This window comes from Syngnathus floridae, chromosome 3 (genome assembly GCF_059516105.1).
Source record: "Syngnathus floridae isolate MCC-2025c chromosome 3, RoL_Sflo_1.0, whole genome shotgun sequence".
NCBI lineage: Eukaryota > Metazoa > Chordata > Actinopteri > Syngnathiformes > Syngnathidae > Syngnathus > Syngnathus floridae.
This window is the reverse complement of record NC_142415.1, coordinates 6,952,176-6,972,174: the sequence shown is the minus strand read 5'-3', so window position 1 is coordinate 6,972,174 and position 19,999 is coordinate 6,952,176. Positions and strand designations below refer to the sequence as shown.

The 19,999-nt window shown below is 39.9% G+C and overlaps 2 protein-coding genes across 4 annotated transcripts; both read left to right on the top strand.

Annotated features, from left to right (window-relative positions):
- The first annotated feature begins 8,409 nt into the window (after nucleotides 1–8,409).
- On the top strand, nucleotides 8,410–10,942 carry LOC148400252 (low choriolytic enzyme-like). Its single transcript, XM_088371367.1, has 7 exons — nucleotides 8,410–8,427; nucleotides 8,544–8,594; nucleotides 9,225–9,374; nucleotides 9,452–9,581; nucleotides 9,882–10,060; nucleotides 10,384–10,465; nucleotides 10,581–10,942. The coding sequence occupies exons 1-7, from the start codon at nucleotides 8,424–8,426 to the stop codon at nucleotides 10,711–10,713; spliced, it is 729 nt and encodes a 242-aa protein (XP_088227493.1). The 5' UTR covers nucleotides 8,410–8,423; the 3' UTR covers nucleotides 10,714–10,942.
- Nucleotides 10,943–15,735: 4,793 nt separating this feature from the next.
- On the top strand, nucleotides 15,736–19,109 carry LOC148400251 (low choriolytic enzyme-like). Of its 3 annotated transcripts, XM_088372005.1 has the most exons (9): nucleotides 15,747–15,867; nucleotides 16,380–16,413; nucleotides 16,522–16,572; nucleotides 17,304–17,453; nucleotides 17,540–17,669; nucleotides 17,963–18,141; nucleotides 18,366–18,447; nucleotides 18,676–18,800; nucleotides 18,930–19,109. In XM_088372005.1, coding segments are annotated over exons 1-9 (807 nt in total). In that variant the 5' UTR covers nucleotides 15,747–15,813; the 3' UTR covers nucleotides 18,932–19,109. The 3 variants fall into 3 exon arrangements, with proteins under 3 accessions (XP_088228130.1, XP_088228129.1, XP_088228131.1); XM_088372004.1 differs by lacking the exon at nucleotides 18,930–19,109 and having other exon boundaries at nucleotides 15,736–15,867; nucleotides 16,525–16,572; nucleotides 18,676–18,808; XM_088372003.1 differs by lacking the exon at nucleotides 18,930–19,109 and having other exon boundaries at nucleotides 15,744–15,867; nucleotides 18,676–18,808.
- The last annotated feature ends 890 nt before the right edge of the window (nucleotides 19,110–19,999 follow it).

Here is a 19,999-nt window from a genome sequence, read left to right as displayed (position 1 = left end):
GCGGGGAGGGGACCCCTGTAGATGCTTGCTGCAGTGTCGAGTTGACATGAGAAAGCGAGTAGGTGTGTTCTTTTTCATCTTGGTGAAGGAATGTCAGCAGATGTCTTGGGTGCTTCCTTTCATTAATGAGCAAGAATAGCATAAACTGAAAATGCATTTTCTAGTCCACATGCCATCTCTTTTTCAAAATGTTTAATTGCACAGATATAGAAAAAGGCAGTGTCGGAGAAGAACAAATGCTTCAGATCTCCATAGTAATATTATGATTCATTGATGAAAAAGAAACTCAGCCTGCAACACATGGTGACAGTGCACCGGTCCCAATGACCTACGATCGTCCAGAATGTCGGACTTATCTCCTCAGCAGCTGAAGTCAACTCTGGCCCTTCTTGCACAGGACGTCTGTATTTGTAGTCCAGTCCAACTAGTTATTGAGGTGAACATCCAGGTACTTGTAAGTCACCACTATGTCAACATCCTTACCCTGGATGTTCACTCGTGCTGTGGGGGGGGGGGTGACTTCCTCCCGAAATCAATGACCATCTTCTTCGTCTTGTTGGCATTGATTTTAAGATCGTTGGCCCCACACCAGCTCACAAAGCCACTGATGAAACCCCTGTATTCATGAACGCTCCCGTCTGGTACGCATTCAATGATGGCCATATCATCCGAGAACTTCTACAGGTGGTAGTGGCCTGAGTTGTACCTGAAGTCTGATGTAGAGAGACTAAACAGGGAAGGTGAAAGAACAGTGCCCGGTGCTGCAGACTACCACATCAGACACACAACCATGGAACTTTACATACTGTAGTCTGTTTATGAAGTAATGGATGGTCCATGCAGAAAGCTGCTTGTCCGCGCTGACCCCCTCCAGTTTCTCTCTCAGCAGTGCAGCCTGGATAGAGTTGAATGCACTGGAGAAGTCAAAGAACATGACCCTCACAGGGTTCCACCCTGCTCCATCTGTGTGGCAAGTGGATGACAACGGTCTCCACTCTGTATTTTGGGGGGGGGGGGGGGGGGGGGGGGGGGGGTAGCGCAGAGCTCATCAGTGGACGGAGGGCTTGTAGGATGAGCCTCTCATCTTTATCAGATGAGAGGTCAGGGCCTCAAGTCTGTAGTGTTGGGCTCCCTGGGGTGTGTGATCTTACAAGACTAATTTCTTTCTGCAATTTGTTGGACTTTGAAATTAAATTAAAATCTTACAAGGTTTCTTTGTTACTTCTCTGTTGTGCTATTACAGACTTGCAGGTTTTCATTTTTGACCCTAACTTCATCTATTGCAGGTTTCCCTCATTGTTTTGTCATGTTGCCTAGAAGATACACACTGGACACAGACTACAATCAGCTTGGGATTCAAAACATTCTGTGTTTTAAAACGGTTCATAATTTATTAAGTGTAAGTAATGTTTAGAAGGGTGGGAATCATGTGTGGAGGAGGGAGTTGGATCGATTCACAATAGATTCACATTATCTGTACTGCTTATCCTCACAAGAGTTGCGGCAGTCCTGAAGCCTATCCCAGTTGATTTCAGAAAGTAGGCGGGGGGCACCCTGAAGTGGTCGTCAGCCAGTCACAGGGCACACACAAACACTTGACCGCTCACACACATACTTCCGGGCATTTTGGAGTTCTCAATCGGTCGACCGTGCATGTTTTTGGAATTTTGGAGGAAACCGGAGTACCCACAGGTCACCCACGCAGGCAGAGGGAGAACATGCACATTCCACGCAGGAAGGCCGGAGACAGAACTGAACCGACTACCTCTGCAATGTGAGGCGGATGTGCTAACCAATCAACCACGTCCCACCCATAAAATAGTCCATCCAAATTAACCAATAAAACTTTGCTTATGAGTATAACTTGATTTCTCATTTGACAGCACTTTTGTCTGCATGCCAAACCCTGTAATTAAACTGCCAAAGGTGTTTAAATGCCATCAATGAATAGGTGTGTTCGTAAAGCAAATTAAAGATGATTATAATGTGAATTAACACTAATCACATGCTGCAAAACCAAAAACGTTCAAGGTGGTGTAGTATATTTTCCTATATCGTGGAAAATCCACTTTTAAATACATTTTATTGTGGATTTGGAGTCTCCAGCATTGTAGAAAAATTTAATCTAATCCCTCCAGGTGCTGCAGAGATAGTTTCATAATCTGTTTGGGGGATATTTTTTACTTTGTTCAATTATCTATTATGTCACAGTCTTTGGAGCGGCAGTACCAAACAAGGTAATGGGTGCGGCCAAACGGTTACGCAGATCCGCTGTTGGAATAATTGGATAGTGACAGAGGCCCTCATAATTTACGAGTTGGACTCCCTTGCTCCAACAAAGCTCTCTGTCTAGCGCCAGAGAATTCCTTCAACTCCCAGTCGTATGTGTGGCTCTCATTTTATACCTCCCTTTCTTTCTTGTTTTGTTGGCCATCCCTGCTAGAGGCCCTCATTACCGCATTTTTCGCATCATAAGGCGCACTGGATTATAAGGCGCACCGTCATTGAATTTTTTATTTTAGAAATGATTTCATATATAGGGCGCACCGGATTAAAAGGTGCATAAAATAGAGGCTATACTGCAACAAACTGAGGTTGACTAGGGTTGCGCTATGCATCCATGAGCCAATAACCACTGAAAGAGAATGTAACTGAAATGCTCTCTGTTAGTTCCTCACCTCCTCGCAAGTAAAACAAATACTGGTTGTCTTCTCCTCTTTGTTTCAGTGTGTGAATTAATGTCTGATGGTACTTAGACCTGACGTCCGCCATCTTTACTACAAAGCGAGAGACTTTTGTAGTCCAAACAACACAATGATGCTGATGTGGAGCCATCAAAATGTTCCCTTGTTGGATAGATTCATCCACACAACTCATTACACCGTCCCCCAGCATGAGAATCTCAAAGAAATGCCTGGTTAAATTAAAATTTTCAGGACGAAGTTCCCACATCTGTGGGCAAAGTCCTGCTTATGTGTGCGAAGCACTTCAAGGACAAGTATTTCAGAAAACTCTTGTCAGTATAGAGAAGGATTTGCCAAAATACTTTGCTTCATTGAGGGTTCAGGTCCTTCGATCAATGGAAACGTCCGACACATTAAAGCGATAATCTTGAGATGACACAAAAATGTATTTCATTTTCATATTAATTAGCATTAGACTTTCTGCTGATTTTGACGCTGTGCGCCCTGTTTTCACTTCTTCTGGATGTATTTTGAGTACCCTATTTTCCGCACTATGAGGCACACCGGATTATAAGGCGCACCTTCAATGAATGGCCCATTTTAAAACTTTGTCCATATGTAAGGCACACCGGATTATAAGGCGCATAGAATAAATAACTCAACGTTGCGCAAACGTTAATGCAATCACAATATAGTAACACTCGAGATAGTGAAAACAATAACAATATATCAATAACTCAACGTTGTTCAAACGTTAATATCACACAACACACAAAATAAACACGTAAAGCTTACTTTAATAAGTTAGTCCTCATCCACGAATCCATACTGGTCCATTTATAAGGCGCACTGGATTATAAAGCGCACTGATGGCTTTTGAGAAAATTGGAGGTTTTTAGGTGTGTCTTATAGTGCAGAAAATACGGTAGTTGTATGAGATGAATTGCATTGTGTAATGAGATGCCACCAGAACTCTGTTGGGGTTCTAGCCTCCCTTTTCCCTTTTTCCTCATTTTGTCTTCCCTAAATAGTCCATGTTGCACATGGTACACATTGCACATTGTCCTGCCTCCTTCGTGACATGCTTGATGCCGCGCTTCCGGTGCTTCTGAGAGTGACGCACATTGCTCAGAGGCTCGTCCCACGCTATCAGCATTTATTTAAACGCCGTTCTCCAGTCATATAGAAGCCCACTTATAAAGTAGCGCATTCGCAAAAGGTGAAGCGCGAAGTGGCGAGGGATCACTCTACCGTAATTTCCGGTGTATAAGCCGCACCGGTGTATAAGCCGCACCAGCTAAAATTCGGGGATATTTCAGTTTTTTTCTTACATAAGTCGCACCGGACTATAAGCCGCACATGCACACGAGTTTTTTACAAAGAAAGACAGTACACAGAAAGCCTTTTTGAAGTTTGAATAACATACTTTAACATGTCTTTCTAAACATTGCCTGTGACGCAGCAGTAGTACCGCAGCAACACGGAAGTGTGCACGCGAGTTATTAACAAAGAAATACTGGACACAGAAAGCTTTTTTAAAGTTTTAATAACATACCTTAACATTTCTTTCCAAACACTGCCTGTGACGCGGCAGTAATACCGCAGCAACACGGAAGTGTGCACGCGAGTTATTAACAAAGAAATACTGGACACAGAAAGCTTTTTTAAAGTTTTAATAACATACCTTAACATTTCCTTCCAAACACTGCCTGTGACGCGGCGGTAACACAGCAGCAACACGGTAGCACAGCACTAACAGGGCTGGTTAAAGTAAAAGTAAAAAAAAGAGCTTCATCGTCTTCATCTTCCTCCTGTGCACTGAAACCGTCGAAGTCTTCCTCCTCAATTTCCAATTGGAATAGCGTTAGATATCCTTCGCCACACACTTTCTCAGTATCTCTTTCGTTGTCGTTTTTATCAATTTCTTCTAGCATTTTCCATGATGAGGGTCCACGAAATAAAGAAAAGGGTGCCGCAACACAATGTCATCAACATCGACTGCCGCGTTCTGCGTGATGCGCGAAATGTTGTAAACAAACTAGCGCGTCTTCTTTGGCGCATTATCTCTTCTTCGCCTGTCTCGCTCTTGCTTCCTGCTAGAGCGCCCCCTGGAGGCCGGAGGCCGTAAAAATCCATAAATACGCCTCAGGGTTCAAAGTAACCTTCTGAATAAAATGCATTAAAAGTTCACATTTATTACAACTTGTTTTTGGTAAGCAAAATGTCAGAAGAATTTAATTTAAATGCTGATTGATTGGGTTTTAATACAATGCAGATGGTCCAAACAGCGCCACTGCTTTGTGTAATCTCTGAGTCACATGGCAGAGTAAGAGAAAGGGTTTAGAGCACAGGTGTCAAACTCAAGGCCCGGGGGCCAGATACGGCCCGCCACATCATTCTATGTGGCCCACGAAGACAAATTGTGCATCAAATTCGTGTGTCATTACTAGAATTGCAAATTGTCTTCACTTTTAATAATATCTTTTTCTTTAAATATTTGACCAGTTTTTACTCGTCTGATTTGAAAACGAGTTATTTGTCAGTTTGTTTTGTAGCTTTTACTGTATATAATAGTGTTAACAGTAAAAGTGATCAAGTCATCACAAAAATCACAATTTTTTTTTATATAAGCCGCACCTGACTATAAGCCGCAGGGTTCAAAATTTTGGAAAAAAGTCACGGCTTATACACCAGAAATTACGGTAGTTGTGCTCAGTGTAAATTAAGGCTAATTTTAACACGAATAATAGATACAAACTCAATAACACACTGCTGAACCAACCTGTGAATGTTTTTCTTTGAAGTACAAGGGGGGTCGGAATAGCATTCCTATGACTGTGGAAATGGTACATGTCGAACATGTAGATGAAATCGTGCCCTTGTGAAGAAATGGAAGGGTGAAAACCAATCCAGAGAGCTAAGGTAACACAACCTGTTTTATCATTGTGAGGAAGGATTTAGCACAAACCTTTCTCTTCATAATTAGTTTAATTAAAATGTGAGACAACTTGACAACTTTGGATGTGTAAAGCTTCCTCATTGCGTTGGCATAATCTTGTTAGTGCTGAATGATGACGTTTCTATTGCTTGTGTAATCAGTAATTGGGTGTTGGCTGTTAATGCTCTTCAAAAATAGGAGTATTTTTTACTGAAACATCCTGATGTAAATGTAGGCATGTCCCATGCCTACAGTTTGCATAGGGATTAAAGATATGCAGGTAGCACAAACCTCGCTGTGCTGACGTGATGGTCTTAATCTGGTTCTACCATTGCGTAGTGACTGTATTTACTTCCATCAACACTTAATTTCTCCGTCTCCCCACACCCCTCGCTTTCAATCCCATCCTATTTCACACTATTCCCTGATCCCCTTTTTATCTTAGTTTCTTTTGCCTCCTGTCCCCTCACATCTTTTCCTCTTGCTGTGTAATAATTTCACACATTTTTTTTGTCCAGTTTGGAGCTTGATATTTCCCCAAGGAGCCCCTTGTCATCTTACCTTTTGCCTTTTCTCCATGGAGGAGACACAGGAGATGGCTAAATAATCATTGTATTAAAAAATATAGATGATGACAAGGTTTCACTGCTTCCCACTTGGTGAAAGAATCTCTGAAATATGCATGACAAAAATCAAATCACGGGTGAGGTGGAACCTATTCCGGCTAATTTCGTGATTTTATCAAAACATCATGTCAGTAGCAATAGATTTGGCATTTTGTACACATGCAGAGGGTCAGAGAGAGCCATCCGAGAAGAATGAAGATCAAGATGTACACATCTTCAACATCTTCTGTGTCCAACATGCTGAGGCACAAGACAAGCCACTTGCCCCAACCGTCCATTGTGTACCTGCGAGAGAGGTACCACAGGGGCACCGCGGCTCGCCAGTTCCGGCACGTCGAGTGGCGATGGTCTGGTCAATTGCCCTAAAGACCCATCTTAGGAAATCCTTTGCTGATAATACAGTAGAGGCTGTGCCTGTTCCTGCGCTGTGAGACTAGCTCCCAGAATGCCTGCAAGACTGCGACTCCATCTCACATTTATGGGTTACACTATCAAGAACACAGGTGCCTGCCTGAGAATGCAGACATGATGCAAGGAGATTACAGAAACACTAAGTCCCGGCATATTACATCTGAATGACATTTCATATGACACATTGTATTGTTGTATCAATAAACTCTTCACAGTTTTTTAAAGTCTTCAGATTTGCTGACGTCTTGATTTCTGTGTTTAGGACTCAACAACCATAGTGTTGTTTATCTGTAAGTGCTCAAACATCAATAGTCCACTAAGACTAAGGATTTCCCATCTCAGTATGAATACATGCTGTTCATTCTGAGGCATGTCATATCTGGAGACCTTATACATGTTTATGTTTATTAATGAAGTATGTAGAATAATATCATGGAGCTTTAGTATTTTATCATTGAGAAACAATTCATTTGTGTGAAAAGTGTATGATTTGCAGTGTATAGTCCATAGTGCTCGTTTTTGACGCTCCAGTGAGGTTCCAGTAAAGTGGGATAGCTGTGAACCCAAAATTTGGCACCATAAAACAAGTGTGTTTCTATTAGTTGGCTGGTTCATTTTGTTTTGTAGCCTCTATAGTGGAGATATGCTTTTTGTTAGTTTTTGCTCGAGTAAGAGCACAGAAACAGAACTGACTGCGGGGCTACAATTCAACCCACATTGTTTATGGTTTTGTGTGTGTCGGTGTGAATATCTTCCTTAAACAAAAGAAAAACGAACAGGCGTTGAGTAGGTTGGGCATAGACAATTGGCATTAGTTTTATGCTGTAAAGTGCAACTGGGGCACCCCTCATTGAGTAATCTAACGTAACCCTAGAATCGCTTTTGTGAAGCACAATTAAAACGGATGGTGAAATACAACCACAATAGAGTCCACTGTTATTATGAAAAATACATGATGTACGATGACTGGACGATTCAAACAATCGAGTTCAGCCTCAAGTTGCATAATGCCGGACAATAAATCATGGAAACTTCCATATTAGGACTTGATTTGGCATCTGAAATGCTAGAATAAGTAAAAGTCACACCCTACGTACAACTTATAAAGAGCAAACACCAGGTACCACGGGCATACCCTGAAAACACCGGTAAGACAAACTTGTTCTCCTTTTACCTGTTTTTCCTTCACTTTCTCTCTCTCATTCTATCTGTCTGTTTCTCTGTCTGTCTCTCCATCTCTCATCTCTCAAAACTCTCATGGATGCGCACATGGACATCACTGTTAACTTCTGTACTTATGTTAACTTCTTTTATTTGTTTATCTTCATTTTTAGAAAACAGCGACACCATGACGCCAATTGTCATCACTGTTCTCCTTCTGTCTGTTGCAGCCGTATCTCTGGTAATATCAGGTTTACAAACCCGTAATCAGTGATTTGGTAATTTTTAATGACAAAAAGTCTGTAATGTAATAAAATAAGGTTCCAGGATTTGCAAAGTGATTTCTCAAGATGTTAATTTTAATATGCTTCTGTAGAACTTTTCTCCTACTGTATTTTCAATAAAAATGTACGCAAATGTATAGTCTTAGTCTCTTCAGAGTTTCTTTTTAGGGTCTTCTGTAATAAAAATGACCAATATACGTGAAATGATTCGTCTTTTCATATGTGCACTACTGTAAAATGTGATTTGAAAATGTGATTACAAAAGTGTTTTGTTACTGTTTTTTTCCAGGGCTGCATACATAGGTATGGCACAAAGAAAATGGGTGTGTAAAAACCTCTGTAATTTGTCAACCCTAACAATGGACGTTTGGGTTATTCAATTCTCAACGTGAACAAATCTTCTAGTGCTTATTTGTGATTGTATTCTTATTTTTTCCAGATGAGTCCGTTTCTGTGAAAGTTGAAAAGGCAAATGCGAATGTCAAACCAGGTCAGTGTTTTCATTTTAGGCTGAAATGTACTGAGATCTATCTCTGAGCAGGATTCAGCGAACATTTTATTTGACTGTTTTTCTTGTAGATTTTTTTTATCGTAATACCTCTGGCCTATAAAGAATTGAACTTTAAATTATTCATTACGAGGTCAAACTAAAGTTTCATCTTTCATCCTAATGTGTTCACATAGCTTCTGAGGACAGAGTCTACCCGACAGACTGAGCACTCACAGAAGTGAGGTTTTATTCCGTCCCAGAAATCGTCTTTTTTCGGGTCAAGTGCCAGTGTTTTGAGAATTAAATATAAGTGAATTTGAGGCTTTCTAAAGCTCTTTGGCAGCCACCATATGGTTTAATCAAATTCAGTTTTTCTCCTGTGGAGGTATCACTTTTTTGTGACCGACAATGGATGAAGGGACGAATAAATTAGGAATAAGGATGGACAGACAAGGACCGAAGGGTGTCCAAGTCAGGGGATGAAGGCTACATGACGGACTGGCAACATTTTGTAAATTTAGTGTCCATCTCAGTAATATTACCTACTATATCTGTTGTGGGAATATTGATGAAAGAATCTATCTGTTCCAAATGACAAATCACAAATCTCTGCTGTTTGTTATTCTACAGGCTTAAACCTGACACATGGGGACATTATGGGACACATGGGTGATAAAGAGGAAATTTTGAGGAATGTTCTACCCTGCCCCAGCGGTGGCTGTAAATGGCCAAAAACTGGAAACAAAGTCATAATTCCCTATGAAATCTCCAGAGCTTTTAGTAAGTCATGGTATTGTTACCTACCATAAGTGTAACTTTAATCAATCAAACTTAGCAGTTCAATTCTCTGTCTGCAGCCAAACGTCAAAGGACAACTATAGAAAAAGCCCTAAGAGACTTTAGTTTTGGAGAGCGCTCGACATGCATTCACTTTGTCAGGAAGACTGAAACGGATAGAAACTATCTATCCTTCATATCAGACTCAGGGTAAGAAATACAGTTAATAAAACTCACATTTGTTTTTCCCATTGATTCAGCTTATGTGCATAAAAAAGCACCTCCGTCTTTGAGTTGATAGACTTTAGTCCTGTTCTGGTTGTTTTTCAGTGTGAAATCGCTTTTTTGTTTTTGGGAGGCATTTGCTTGCACGCAGCGCCACAAAACATTTCACTTTAATGTCGTAAATAATTTGGAAAATTTCTGTACATATCTCTTCCTTTCCAATTGGCTAAAAGTCAGCAATCAGTGAGTTTATGACATCAATTAATTTGTGTGTTTGTGTGCCAGGTGTTGGTCACACCTTGGTCAAACCGGTGGCAGACAGCTGATCTCCTTGCAGAAAGACCGTTGCGTGCGCAAAAACATTGTGCAACATCAAGCCCTCCATGCACTTGGATTTCACCATGAGCAGGTCCGCTCTGACAGAGATGACTATGTAATCATTAATTATGAAAACATCATTCAAGGTGAGCTTGCCGAAAGTCCTTTTACAGAACTGGTGCCGGACATGCATGAGAACATATTGTATTTGGTTCATTTTATTTATGTTCTTGGAAATAGCTGTCAGCTCGACTATAGTATATGCTACTTGTTATTGACTGTAAGATGGGTGATGGGTACTAGTCAGAATGGCATCCATATTATCATGTGTGTAAATGTTCCACCATCCTCATCACTTTTATTGAGTAAATAAATTTCATGATACTCAGAATATACAACTAAAAGCTAGCACATATTGTTACTGAAACAATTTTAAATTACTTTTGTTTGGCTTACTGATTTTATGCAGGAGCTGAATATTACTTTCAGATTGTACCAACAAACAACTTGATTACCCCCTATGATTATCACTCTGTGATGCATTTCAACGCGTGAGTACATCTGTCCGACCATACAACAATGTGATCTATTTGAATGCAGATGCCCAACTGCTCAATATTTCTGTTCTTTTTTCCCAACTTCAAACTATGTATTTATTTTTTGCAGATATGCCTACTCCAAAAATAACCAACAAACCATCATTGCCAAAAATAGGTTGATAACTGATTTTGGCAGCGCAAAAGAGATGAGTGACAATGACTATGCACGCGTCAATCGTCTTTATGAGTGTTGTGAGTAAACACATTGTATACTTTGTGAACCAGCATTTGCTCCAAAAACATACAAAATACATTGATTTCTGCCTTACACGTGTTGCTGTATATTACCCCCACCAATCAGAAACTTCAAGACAGAGGATTTCCAGGTCTTGTTGTCTCAGTGGTGATCAAATTAAGTGCTCAATCATATCATTTAAATGTATTAACTGGTGGTTGTTGATAAGATACAGTAATTCACATGTGTGTATATCAAATGCAAAAAAATAAATTTTAAAGAAGTAAATGTGTGAGTTTTCCCTTTAAAAGATTCTCTCTGCGATATTTCTTACAAGACTCCGGGTTGACACTCCACAGATGAACTGACATTGATTTATTCTAAGCAGTAAAAATGAAGGACAAAGGCTCACTCATCGCCTGCCATTTTCATGTCATCCTCGTTGGTTCCTTGGCATTAGAGGAAAGCAAGGACATGCCAGGACAAACGGTTGTTAATGGATAGTGTTCAAGTTAAAGTCAAGAGATCCTGTAATTGCGGTACAGGCAGAGGGTACTGACCTTTTAATTAACAAGATTGGATGTAAACAACCACATACGCATACAAAAGCCAGGGTCAATTGATGATCTGGCCATGAACAAATGGCAAAACATAGTCTACAAGGCTGGAAGCAAAAGATGCTTCACTCAGCAGTAAACCCTTCTAATTTTCTGGGGAAAAATGTTGTCCTTTTGTGGTTTTGGTTGCAAAAACCATACACGCAAGAACAAAAACTATTGTTCATATCACATCAGACCCTCTGTCATGAAATGCTGGTGTGTCAGTTTGAAAGTCAAAAATTGGTTTGTAAATAGATGCAAAAAAATCGCAAGGCTCCAGTTTGTATTGTTGCGTTTTGTTCAAGATGTCCGTCGTTGAGCAAGGAAAACAAAGATGTGGAGTAACAGTTGGTTCTTTATTGGCAAGATCTTGGGTTGTTTAATGGCGGTCAGTACACGAGGCACTGCAGTAGATGTAAAAACAACGCCCACCCTCCAGGTCAGAAGCTTTCATACTAAGCAAAAGGCGGGAAAGGAAAAAGCGGGAAAGCAAAAACATGTCCTTATAAGATAGAGCTTTGCTCTGTTGGTCTCTGTTGACGAATTACGAGAATGCTGACATAACAGCTCACACTCAAAATAGAGCGCGGAGTGCGCCGGGTCCGTACTACTGAGTACGTGCACGCACTTATGAGTGTGCAACGAGCTTTCTGACACGACTTCCGGGAGTAAATGCACGTGCGGGCGTTTCCCCATTTACTGGTGAAATGCAGTCATTGCAGGGAAAATGACCCAAAAAATGTTTAATAATACAATTTATTCAGGTTTGGCGGGCCGGATTAAACGTCCCTGTGGGCCGGATGTGGCCCGCGGGCCGTAGTTTTCCCATGCCTGGTCTAGAGCATTTTCTATTCGGCCTCAGGTGCTTTGGAATGCGCTACCAATAGATATTAGAACTGTTACCTCGATAGAAACATTTAAGACAAGATTAAAGGCACATTTTTATGACATGGCATTTAATTAACCTGTGGTGGCCGATTCGGCTGTGTTTTCTTGAGTTTTTCCTTGCCGTCTTGGGAGTTTACGATCAAGGTATGTTTGAGAATAATCGTCAATTTTTGGACATGTGAAGCCCTTTGAGACTTGTGATTTAGGGCCCTTTGCCCCTTCCACCCCTCACTATCCTCAGTAATGCTATTCCCACCACAGACACCTTCAAGTTCCTGGGATCCACAATCTCCTGGGACCTGAAATGGACCGGCCACATAGCCTCTGTCCGGAAGAAGGCCCAGCAGAGGTTTTACAGCTCAGGAAGTTCAACGCTTCTCACCCAGGTCACGTCACAGTCTGTTCAAACCACTCCCCTCTGGACGGCAATACAGAGCACTGTATGTCAAAACCAGCAGACACAGCTTCTTCCCCCAGGATGTCGCTCTGATGAACTCACACCACTCATAGAGACTCAGCAACATCACTGTGCAATAACATCCTGCTCTCGCCACTTAAATGTTGTTAGCTACCTGAATGTTGTCAGTCACTTAAATGTTGTACAGAAGCAAAGCTCAACCGGAGTCAAATTCCCTGTTTGGCATGCAAAAACTTGGTCAATAAAGCTGATTCTGATTCTGATATAGGTGTGCAGGCCTTGAGCTGGGAATGTGGAGATTTGTGGGCTATGCTTCACTGTATCTGCATAATAAAATGCCCAAGGGAGGATCTTTTTGCTCCTCTGTGTCCAATTATAGTAGCAGAGTGTCTATAGTGCAGATCAAGCCACATTTCTCTTCCTCACTCCAACACATTTTATGACTGCCCAAGGAAACAGGCATACACATTGGCAGGAAGATGAGTATTATATTGAAAGCTGTGCTGTTTGCATTAAAGAGTCTAAATTGATCTCCTAGCATAACTAAACAATAAAGAGGAAGGAGCATTCTGCATTCATGTTCTTTACAAGCTTTTCATCTCGATCTTCACGGTAGAGTAAAATAAAAATGGTTCTATGCTCTCAGAATGATGACATTTCTGTTTTTAAGACCAAATCTAGAATTTTATCTACCTATCCAATTTTTGTTAATCAAATTGAGAGGTTCACCTCTTCCTCCATGAACTGTTTTGAATCACTGCACTTCATTGCTTTGTGAACTGTGAAGCTAGTCTAGCAAGGTTAGATTGACAATTTAGGTTATACCGGACTTTTTGATTATAAATTGCAGTTTTTTTCATAGTTTGGCCTGGTGTGCGATTTAAAATCAGGAGCAACTTATATTACTTGATCACTTACACATTACTTACTTACTTACTATCGTATGGTTGGTAACTTCACATGTTATTTTCACTTTAAACCGCATGAGGGCGCACGGCCTGTGGAGTAATTGGAGGCGAATCTGACAATGAGTCTGACCTCAGTGCCCCATGTAGTTCCGGAGTCAGCAGTGGCGTTGTTCACAGAGGACCAAGATTTTGATGGATTTGATGATTTGGAGTGACACAGATGGTTTGATAAACGTGTGGTTTATGTTATAGTTATTTGAATAACTGTTAATATATTACGTCAGGCACGTTCTCAGTTCCTCGTTTGTGTGTATGTAACATTAGCATATTGTATTGTTTAGTCTGTTGTTGCGTATTCATGTCTATTCTTGGTGTTGCATTCTGTCAAATAAAGTTTCCCCAAAAATGCGACTTGTACTCCGGTGCAACTTATATATGTTTTTTTTTTTCTTTATTAAGCATTTTATGGCTGATGCGACTTGTACTCTGGAGCGAGATATAGGAAAATACGGTAAATGTGAATATAGTATTGCCGAGCAGTGGTAAGCTTTCACCAAGCACCCTCATTGAATCTTACATACTCTCAATGTAAGATTAAATTTACATTGAATATATTATTCTATTGAAACATAGTTTCCACATCACACACGGGCATCACACAAGCAGCCAATGTACAAGTAGCCAAATGTAGAAACAACAACAAAAAAATCAGAACAAGATGGGACACTTGTCACTGCAGTCAGTAAATCTGAAAGGTATACAACTATTTTTCACTTATTTGACTGCATGTCCGATGTGCAACACATGTGTGTGAGGTGGTAAAAGTAAGTCTGTTCTAGACTGCGTTTGGCGGACTCGGACTGACTGGGCGAGGCTAAAATTGGGACGAAAACTGAGGGACGGAGGACGATGGCCACCTCTGGTAATCACTGAGCAAACAACCCAGGCCACTAACTCAGAGACCAGCTCTCCGATGCGTTAAGTTTTATGACGTAACTAGGATTAGTTACACATCTTCATATTTGATTACTTACACAATCCAAATCCCACAAACATTGACTGATGTTAATTTTTTGATTGCCCTATTATGCTCAATGGTGAACATAAAAGTAATAATTAGTCTTTCTTCCAAGACAAGTAAATTACTCATCACGGTACAGCACCAAATTCCTTTCACCCCAGAGCATTAATTATCATTTTAGGTGTTGGACGGAAGAGAATGAATGACACAAACAAAAATGATTTTTTGCTAATATTTTTAAATGTTGAATAAAAAAATACATTGTTGCATTGAATGAAAATGAATAAGGAAATATTTGTGGGAATTCTATAGGTAAAACTGTGCCCTGCAATTGGCTGGCTACCGGTTCAGGGTGTCCCCCGCCTACTGCCCGATGACTGCTGGGATAGACTCCAGCACACCCGTGACCCCCGTGGGGACAAGCAGTATAGAAGATGGATGGATGGATGGATGGATGGATGGATGGATGGATGGATGGATGGATGGATGGATGGATGGATGGATGGATGGATGGATGGGTGGATGGATGGATGGATGGATGGATGGATGGATGGATGGATGGATGGATGGATGGATGGATGGATCTTGAGTTTGTCATGTGCAGGAATGGGGCAGGGTGACCAAATGCAGCTTGGACCAGGGTTTATTGAGGGAAGAGGGTGTTGGAGGAGAGGATGAGGGTAACAAACAAGCAGGATCAGGCAGGTCCAAGCAGGGAAACAATAAGACGGGCTAACGGGGTTGACTGACTAACAGAAATAGAACTGACAGAGGCAGAGTAACATGAGGAACCGACAAACTATCAGAATAATCTAACAGAGAGTGACATGCAGACAGGACTTAAATACAAGTTAGGTAACGAGAGGTTTGTAATGGTAATTACACTGATGATGGGTAGACAAAGGAGGGGAGGGGCGAGTGCACAGAGACGCGAATGGAAACTTTGACAACACTGACACGCAGAGCACCGGAGATGAGATGTGACAGTGTTCTTGGCAAGTGGGAATTTTTGGTATGATGTTCCGTACTATCATGGAAACTTGCATACGATGACTTAATTTGACAGCTGGAATGCGTCACACACCTTTTTTAAGATGTATAAAAGGCAACCACCAGGGACCACAGGCATACCTGAAAACACCGGTAAGACAAAATTGCTCTACTTTTAGTTGCTTTATCTTTCAATTAATCTCTCTCTGTTTCTCTCTCGCACACACCCATCACTGTGATTTTAACTTTTTAATGTCACTTTTTTTTTAATTTATCTTCATTTTTAGAAAACAGCAACACCATGACGCAAATTGTCGTCACTCTTCTCCTTCTGTCTGTAGCAGCCATTTCTCTGGTATGATCAAGTTTACGAATTAATAGTTTTTATATCATCTGATCAATGACAATAAAGACATGCATTTAATATTTTTACTGATATACATTTTTGAATAATTGGCCATCATTATCAGTGACATGTTAACTATTTATAAGGAAATATACGTATATATATATATGTATATATATATATATATATATATATATATATATATATATATATATATATATATATATATATTTTTTTTTTTTTTTTTTTTTCAGATATTTAATACCAACATGTCTGAAGTTTTATGAAATAAGGTTTTGTGATTTGTCACATCTTCTCTGTGAAGAATTTAATGCTATTTTGCTTTTGTAGGATTTTTTTCTGCTATTGCAGTTTCCAGGAAAATGTATACAAATGTGTGGTCTTCGTCTCTTCAAAGTCCTCCTACTATAAAAATGATCAATTTACGTGAAATGATTTGTCTTTTTACATGTGCACTGTTGTGAATTGGACTCTTAAGAATGTGATTGTTTTTTTTTCAGGTCTCAACAAAGCGCAATGGCAAAAAGGAAAACGGTGTGTACAAATTATTACTATACAATTGGTTGTTTGAGTCTCAGTGTGAACAATATTAAAATGTTCTAGTGCTTTTTTTGTGATTGTATTTGTCCTTATTTTTTCCAGAAGACTCCGTTTCTGGAAAAATTGAAAAAGCAAATGCACATGTTAGACAAGGTAAGTGATTTCCTTTGGCAATGAAATGTAATGTATGTACTGAAATCTTTCTCTTTGCATCACAACGAAATAACACAAACATTTTCCAAAATCCTATTTATGGGCAATAAAACTGACAAAAATAGAATTGACTGTTTTCAGTTACACAGTCAACCTAATATTGTATGACCATTTATATCTCGCCTATTTATTTCAATGCAGTGTATTAAAGTTAGAAAAAAAAAACCGAACTGGAAGCCTTTAAGTGAAATGGATGTAAATAGGTAGCGAACCAATGAGTTTTAAATGTTAAACTTGTTTGCGACTTAATATTGCAAATATAAATACAAGGTCGATGTGAGGCTTTGTAAAGATCTTTGGCCATAAGGTGTAAATACTCTAGTATATGCACTCCAACATTTCAATCAAATTGGGTTTCTCATGTCGGGGGTATAACTTTCTTTTAACCGAAAATGAACGGATAGACCGCTGACAGAAGCCATTTTTTAATTATGAGGATGGACCGGGAACGAGGGATGATTATATTATGAATATGGACGGACAGATTAGGACAGAAAAGTATCCGGGTTAGGGCACCAAGGATAGATCACGGACCGGCAAAATTTGGTAAAGTGTTCACCTCTGAAATATTGTCTACCTGTTGTGGAAACATTGACCTTATAACTGACTAAAGAAACTGTTCGACATGACAAATCACACTGTCTGAATCTCCGCTGTTTGTTATTGTACAGGCTTAGCCCTGACATATGGGGACATTAAGAGTGTCACTGACGATGACGATGGAATTTTGAGGAATGCTGTCTCCTGCACCAGCAGTGGCTGTAAATGGCCAAAATCTGGAAACGAAGTCAGAATTCCCTATGAAATCTCTGGCGCTTTTAGTAAGTCATCGTAACACAAAGGGTTGCATACTATAGGTGTAACTTTGATCAATCAAACTTAGCAGTTCAATGTTCTGTGCCTGCAGGCAGACGACAAAAGAGACTTATAAAAAATGCCCTAAGTGAGTTCAGTAATGGAGAGCGCACAACCTGCGTTCGCTTTGTCAAGAAGAGAGGAAGGGATAGAAACTATCTATCCTTCATATCAGACTCGGGGTAAGAAATACAGTTGCTAAAACTCACATTTGTTTTTCCCATTGATTCAGCTTATGTGCACAAAAAAAGCACCTCCATCTTTAAGTTGACATACTTTAGTACTTTTGTGGTTGTTTTTCAATGTGAAATTATTTCTTATTTTTGAGTCAGTTGCTTCCTTGCAAATATTTTACTTTAGTGTCATAAAATCACAGTGGGGCAACAATTTACTAAAATTCTGTACAGATCTCTGACTTTCCATTTGGCTAAAAGTCAGCAAATCAATCATGATATCAATTAATTTTGTGTGCCAGGTGTTGGTCATACCTTGGTCAAATAGGTGGCAGACAGCCAATCTCCTTGCAGAGAAATGGTTGTGTGTTCAAAGACATTGTACAACACGAGGTGCTCCATGCACTTGGATTCCACCATGAGCAGGTCCGCTCTGACAGAGATGATCACGTCATCATTAAGTCTGAAAACATCATATCAGGTCAGCTTGCCAACAGACTTTTTACAGAATTGGTACTGGACGTAGTACATGTGAACATATTGACTATGGTTCAATTTATTTATCTTCTTGGAAATGGCTGACAGCTAGTACAAAGTGTATGCTACTTCCCACCGACTATAAGATGGGTGATGGATATTTTTTATCGGAATTTCATCTTACTGAAAGAAATTTTAATTAAATGATGGCTTTCTCCCTGTATGCAGGAACGGAACGAAACTTTCAGATTGCAAATACAAACAACTTGGGAACCCCCTATGATTTTGACTCTGTGATGCACTACAGCCCGTGAGTACATCTGTCCAACCATACGTATGATCTATTTGAATCTAGATGTCCAACTGCTCAATGTTTCTGTTTTTTTTTTTTTTATTGTTCGTCTGTTGTGGCAAATCTATTTAGAAAATATTTGAAAACATTAATGGTCATCCACAATGGGAAATTCCAGTTGACTTTCACCTAATTCAGCATTTTATGATTTGAAAAAATAATAGGTTATTTAATTATTGTTTGTAGACGTGCCTTCTCCTCAAATGGTGAACCGACCATCGTTGCCATAGATAATTCTATAACTGATTTTGGCACCGCAACAGAGATGAGTGCCAGAGACTATGATCTTGTCAATCGTCTTTATGAGTGCTGTGAGTAAACACTTTGTCTGATAATTTGTGAATCAGCATTTGCTCCAAAAACACACAAAATACACGAACATCTGCCTAACTGTATAATTTTGCCTGTTAATTGCTGTCTATTTTCCCTCTCACCATTAGAAACTTCAAGACAAACGGAGGGCGTCCAGGTCTTGTTGAGGTCTCCAGTGGTAACAAAAAGAAGTACTTAAGCATATCATTTTAAATGTATTAACTGGTAATTAGTCATAACTTACAGTGATTTACATATATTTGATTCCAAAAATAAATACATAATAAAGAATATAATGCAAAATAAAATGCGTGAGTTTTCCCTTTAAAAGATTCTCTCTGGAATAGGCCATTGGCTCATGAGGTAGGTGGACTCCTGGTTGACAATTCACAGATCTGAGCTGACTGATTGATTTATTCGATGGAGTCAAAATAATGAAAGAGCAAAGGTCACTCATTGCCTGCCATTTTCTTGAGCATCTTTTGCTCCTTGGCAATTGAGGAAAGCAAGGACATGCCACAAAGGGTTTTTAATGGGTCGTGCAGTTAAACTTGTAGCAGCATCAAACAATCCATGCAAAATTTGTTTCTCTGTTTTCTTTTTCATGTGTTTTGTGTTTCTTTGATGTCTTTATGTTCTGCATCTATTGTGATCTTCTACACCAATAGGATCACTGAGGGCGGACCTCACCAGTGTATAAATAGGGTCAGAGTCTCAATAAAGTTCAGTGTACAATGCAACTCTTGACTGACTGTGAGCCTCTCCTGACTAGTCACCTCAAATGATTCAAGTGCGATGTGAGGTCGTTAAGGATTTCCTGCCATTTGCCATGAAGTCAAATGAAGTCGAAGTCAGCTGGGATAGGCTTAAGCACACCCATGACCCAAGAGCAAAAGCAGTTCAGAAATTGGATGGAATCTGTAGTCCCTTGGCCGATGTTCCCTCTTTTTCAAGTATAAAAACCTAGTTAAAAACACAACCATAATAATCATAATCATGACATTAAAGAACTAGAACAAAACACTGAATCACAGTTGTCAAACTGAAGGCCCGGGGGCCAGATACAGCCCGCCACATCATTTTATGTGGCACGCGAAGACAAATTGTGCATGAAATTCCTTTTTTCATTACTAGAATATCAAATTGTCTTCACTTTTAATATCTTTTTTTTTTATATATTTGAGCAGTTTTTACTCGT